At 44.0% G+C, this 5,920-nt stretch overlaps 1 protein-coding gene across 1 annotated transcript in view; it reads left to right on the top strand.

The window, feature by feature from the left end:
* Positions 1-2,945: 2,945 nt before the first annotated feature.
* The window catches only part of EMWEY_00043670 (ubiquitin carboxyl-terminal hydrolase, putative), a gene marked incomplete at both ends in the record, with an annotated part of 10,694 nt that continues 7,719 nt past the window's right edge, over positions 2,946-5,920 (top strand). Inside the window, 2 exons of the mRNA XM_013478996.1 lie at positions 2,946-4,434; positions 4,705-5,851. Coding sequence (XP_013334450.1) covers positions 2,946-4,434; positions 4,705-5,851 — 2,636 coding nt within the window. The remainder of the gene's footprint in view (positions 4,435-4,704; positions 5,852-5,920) is intronic.

Below are 5,920 nucleotides of genomic sequence, written 5' to 3'. Positions count from 1 at the left end.
GGGAAGGGGGTGAAGGGGGGGAGTGGGGGGATGTACGCGTGCCCATGCTTATGTCGCCACAGGTGGGTAACTCTGCAGTAGAATCCAACGCAGGGCCAGAGGAGAAACTCACTTTCTAAGAGGGAAGGAGAGGCAAAGGCTACGTAATCAAAAAGACCGCCCTATCAACCAATGCTGGAAGACTCTTTCCATGGTTAACAAGTAGAGCCCAATCAACAGCTTTCCTCCGTATAGTTTTTTCCTAATTCTGAATTAGTTCGTTCCCTTCATAATTGGGAGATAAGCGTACACCGTAACTCATGTAGATAAAGCGCCAAACCTGTGTGTGCTCAAACGAAAAAGCTTGCTTAATAGAGTCATTACTATCGTGCCGCCCCTCTTCTTACACAAGAGGCTCATCCCAACTGCAGTGCTTCGAGCGCACTCCCTACCTTCAAGGAAGGAAATCACTTCTCCACTTCCTCAACATCGTGATGCCTCCCACCTTTGAGCGTTTCGCGAAAGTGGAGGCATCAATAAATTGTTCTCAAGGTAGAAGTACTTTTGGCTAGACGGATGTGTGTATTGTGCTCGTTCCAACGCGTCAAGGTGTTCAGCGGCTGATTGCGTTAGTTGTGGATGATGAATTCTCATTAAAGTGCATTACTGGACCAATGCAAATTGCCAGCATTTGGCAGGTGATCTAAAACCGTGTTCTGTATGCGTCTTCACGACTACTTTGCGCTAGACGCCAGGACCCCCAGGTAGAAGGAATGGGTATTACCGGCCTCTCTGGGTCATAGGCATGCATTGGATGCAGCTTGAACTCTTGATGCAGGCCAAAGGGCCATCGTAAGTTTCAGGAGAGTCTAAAGACGTAATACAAGATTACTTACGTGTCAGCCTGTCTGGCATCCCATCCCCCAGTGTCGTGGGCACAGCGCCACAGTCGCCTGCCCTGAGTCGTGAGTAGAGGGGACAGCCTGCGATGAGTTGGAAGGCGTTCCTAAGAGCAAATCCCTTTGTAAGGCAGCCAACCCCACATATAGTGTGACCCGTGCAGCCCTGCGTGCACGCACCACAACTGTGAACAGTTGTTAGACAGTTACTTCTCATTCTCACCGAGTGTGCCCTCAAGTAGAAGTTTATGTTCTAATTCTAGGTGGATAACTCTAGAGGAAAACAGCAAACTGTGGTCTCGTCCCACCATTGACACGTGGACATAGAACGAGTGGTGCTCAAAGCATGAACGTTTCCCATTTCCACAGCTGAAGAAATCGGCTGAAGTAGGCAGTTTTAACATCAGAAGCGTGGAGCCCATATAAAAAACAGTTTGCAATCTAATGCTGCTGCTGCTGCTGGTATAGGTGTTAGTTGTTTAAGCTCGTGAGGGGATGGCTAGAGTGCTTGATGTGTGGTTGTGTTGGTCCGTCTGGGCGTCTACGAGCGGCGAATTCTCTAGGGTTTATTATTTAGGGTTGATGGTTTAGGGTTTGTAGGTAGTTTCTGTGGATGCCCCCACGGCAAACCACTGCTTCGTCTGCGGAGGCGATGCGTGGCGTTGGGACGCGTAGGGCGGAGGAGGAGGAGGGGGTAATGGTGTATAGTTGTAGGTATGCTTGTATATTCTTTTCTTTTTTCCTTCGTTTTTCCTTTTAAAGGAAATCCAATTGCAAAACATCCCCTGAAAAACTAAAGAAAGTGCCACACCCAACACTGCAGCAGCCGGACAGCGCCTGCATCAGCCAGCCGCATGCACCACACCCCTCTTTCTGCTAGTTGTTGCGCGCCTGTTTCGTTGCTGTCGATTCTTTCTTACAGTTCTCCTTTATGAATATCTTCTTCTTCTCTTCTTCTTCAACTCTTTCCGCTCTACACTACCGGACAGCAGCGCAACTTGCGGCTCGCCCAAGCAGCAGCAGGCCTCCCTTCTTCTTTGCTCTCGACCTCTGGTGGTACGCCTTTCTGTCTTTGCTGCAGCAGCTTCCTCTACAACTTGCTGCAACCTTCTCCTCTGCTCAATAGAGGGGGAGGAAGCGCAGCAGCAGACTCCTCGTGTGTGTTGCTGCTGCTCCCTAGCAGCAGCTCTTATGCCCTCTTACTATAACAGTTCCCATCCATTACTTTATTTGTTGCTGCATGCATTAAGGATGTCTTGTCTGCGTCATTAAGGGCATTTCCCTTTTCTTGCTGCAGCTGCAGATACACCTCAACAGACACACAAGCAGCACATACATACACTTGGCTAGGGGTGTATGCATGCATTACCCGCTTGCTGCATGCATGCAACAGGAAGGAAGACACCTTAATATGTCTCGTTGCTTCTGCATTGTTGTTGCGGTGTCTGTACACCGTACCACGGTGTCAGTTGCTTGTGTCGCACCTTAACTGCTTGCTGCGTTGGCAATACATAGCAAGACTCAAGAGGAGCAGCAAGACTCTTGCTGCTGCTGCTGCTGCTGCTGCTGTTTGTTGTCTTTGGCCGTATATCTTGTTGTGCTGTGTGGTTGAGTGTGTGTTGCGCTTGTCTGCAGAAGGGCGCTGCGTCTTCTTCTTTGCCTTTTAGTATACCTGGCAGCAGCAGCAGCAACAACAGCAGCAGCAGCAACGGCAACAGCAACAACAACAACAGCAGTGGCAGCAGCTGCAGCAGTTATATTAGAGGTTTATTTACCTCCTTATTTGCTGCTTGGAGGCGCAGCAGCAGCAGCTAGTTGATGGCAATAGCTGACGAGGAGGCGGGCAATGCCTGAGACTTAAATTCTCGCGTTGCTGCCTTTTTGCAGCAGCAGCAGCAGCAGCATCTTCATCACCAGCAGCAGCAGCAGCAACAGCAGCATCAGGTTCTCTTTTTGAGTCTTGCTTGGTGCATTATTGGGTATTGTTGCTGCTGTTGTGTTATATAGGCAGCTGTGTCTTGTTGTGTATTCCCTAATAATAGGGTGTCTTTGCTGCTGCATTAGACAATGTCGAAGCAGCAGCAGCAGCAGCAGCAGCTACATCAGCAGCAGCTGCAGCAGCAGCTGTTACTTCAGCAGCAATCAATGGAGGAGGGTGATACAACTCCTCCTGCATCTCCTGTTGATGGTGCAGATGCAGAGCAGCAGCAGCAGCAGCAGCAGCAGCAGCATGAGCAGCATCTGCAGCAACATCTACAGCATAATTTATGTCGTCGTGCTGCTGGTCCTGTATCTCCTCCCCATACCCATCATGGTACTAATCAGCAGCATCAGCAGCAGCATCAGCAGCAGCAGCAGCAGCAGCAGCACACAGTCCCTGATTATTCATTGAAGTCCCTTCCTCCTCCATCAGCATGGGAGTTGGATTTTTCGATCCCATCATTCCTTCCTCGTTTTGGCTCAAACAGCAGCAGCAGCAGCAGCAGCAGCAGCAGCAGCAGCAGCAACAGCAGCAGCAACAACAGTATCCCAGGAGAAATAAGTGAGACAGTAGGAGACGTATTAACAATATATAGTCCATGGAAGGAGACACCTGCAATACGTTTCCGTCTAATGATTCATCCAGTGTCTCCTGTAGGTACAGGAGTAGGAGGAGGAGGAGGAGGAGGAGGAGGGGGGGGTATAGGTGGTATGGTCCCTGGTTCAACAGTAGGAGGAGGAGGAGGAGCAGCAGCAGCAGCAGCTGCTGCAGCAGCAGAAAGGAGACACTTAGGGGCATTCTTAGAGACAGGAGCAAGAGAGGATTTTCCTATAGATTGGATATTTCAGCATGGTGTACGTTTTTATATATATATTATTAATCCTATTGATTATAGACAATCCTTATATAAGCAAGATATATATACATTCTCTATAGAGGATATAGATAGAGGTTGGCATAATTTTATTTCTTATAAAGATCTACAACAAGAACAATTCTTCTCTTCTTTTCCTCCTTATTCTCCTTATACTCTATTCTTTAGGGCTGGATGTATACCTGTATCTGCTGCTGTATCCAGAAGAATCAGGACTCCTTGTCCTCCTCCTCCTCCTCCTCCTCCTATTCATAATAATAATAATAATAATAATAATAATAATAATAATAATAATAATAATAATAATAATAATAATAATAATGCAGATACTTCTTCTGCAGTCGTTAAGAGACAAAATCAGCAAGAACAGCAGCAACAGCAGCAGCAGCAGCAGCAGCAGCAGCAACAACAACAACAGGGATGTGGTGCTACCCAACCAGGAGGTTTACCTATAGTTACATGTCCTCCTCCTCCTCCTCCTCTTCCTCCTCCTCCAGGTGTATGTGTATCTGGTACAACAGATGGAGGAGGAGGAGGAGGAGTAGGAGGTAAATCATCATCAGCACAATCAGCACAATCAGCAGCAGCAGCAGCAGCAGCAGCAGGTAGTCTAGGTCGTAATGGTATAGGGTATGTAGGCCTACGTAATCATGGTGCAACTTGTTACATGAATGCATTAATACAAAGTTTATATTATATAGGTAAATTTAGGGAAGCTGTATACAATATAACATTTAATATATATAATACATACGGACAACGTAGTGTATATTTATTATATAAACAAAAACAATATTATAAAAGAAAAAGAGCAAGAAATCTTTATTCATCTTCTTCTTCTTCTTCTTCCTCTTCTTCTTCCTCTATACAAGGAGGGGTTCATCATCAAGGGGATATGCATACTCCTCCTCCTGCTGCTCCTGCTGCTCCTGCTCCTGCTGCTCCTGCTGCTGCTGCTGCTGCTGCTGCAGGAGGAGGAGGAGATAGGGACTGTAATGGTATTATTAGCTCACAACATGAAGGGTTAATGGATGTTGAGGGACCAAGTCCTGCATTATCTGAGACAGAGATACCTCCTGCTGCTGCTGCTGCTGCTGCTGCTGCTGCTGCTGTTGCTGCATCTTCTTCTGGTGCACCAGGATGTGGTGGTAGTGTTGTTGTAGGAGGAGGAAGAAGAACAAGAAGAGGAAAGAAAGGAAAAAGAAGAGGAAAAGGAACAAAAACAAGAGGAGGAAGAGGAGGAGACAGTATAATGATGATAAGGGACATACAACAACAGCAACAACAGCAACAAGAAGAAGAAGAAGATAATAATAATACATGTACATTAATAGAAGAGGATGGAGATGAGGAGACAGAAGAGGAGACAGAAGAGGAGACAGATACAGATACAGAAGAAGAAGGAGAAGAAAAAGATAATAATAATAATAATATATTAGATGATGAAGAAGAAGAAGAGGAAGAAGAAGATGACGAAGAAGAAGAAGAAGATGATGATGATGATGATGATGATGGTATTATATCTGAATTAGAGGAAGAAGAAATAATGGATCTATTAAGAGAAGAAGAAAAAGAGAGACAGTCTCCTCCATCTATATCATTAGCCCTACAGAATTTATTCATAAAATTATTTACTGGGGAAGAAGCAGTAGGGTATAAAGATCTAATTCGTTCCTTTGGTTGGGATGCAGCAGATGCATTTACGCAACAAGATACACATGAATTATATAAATTATTAATAGATAAGATAGAGGAGCAAATAAAAGAGAAGAAAAAAGAGGAAAAAAAAGAGGAAAAAAATAGTATAAAAAATATATTTGTTGGAGAAATGGAGACTTATATTGAATGTATTAATATTAATTATAAAAGTATAAAAAAAGAAATATTTTTAGATATTAATTTAGATATAAAAGGATGTAATAATATACAAGAAAGTTTAATTAAATTAATTACTTATGAATTATTAGAGGGAGATAATTCTTATGATGCAGATATACATGGTAAACAAATCGCTAAAAAAGGAATTATTTTTCGTCGTTTTCCTCCTGTTTGTGTATTTCTTCTTAAAAGATTTGATTTCGATTTCCATAGAATGGATACCGTCAAAGTATTCGATAGGTACATTTATTTTTTTTTTTTTTTTTTTTTTTTTTTTTTTTTTTTTTTTTTTTTTTTTTTTTTTTTTTT

Source organism: Eimeria maxima, genomic scaffold (genome assembly GCF_000499605.1).
Source record: "Eimeria maxima Weybridge genomic scaffold, Emw_scaff812, whole genome shotgun sequence".
NCBI classification, from domain to species: Eukaryota; Apicomplexa; class Conoidasida; order Eucoccidiorida; family Eimeriidae; genus Eimeria; species Eimeria maxima.
This window is presented reverse-complemented; position numbering and strand designations above follow the sequence as displayed.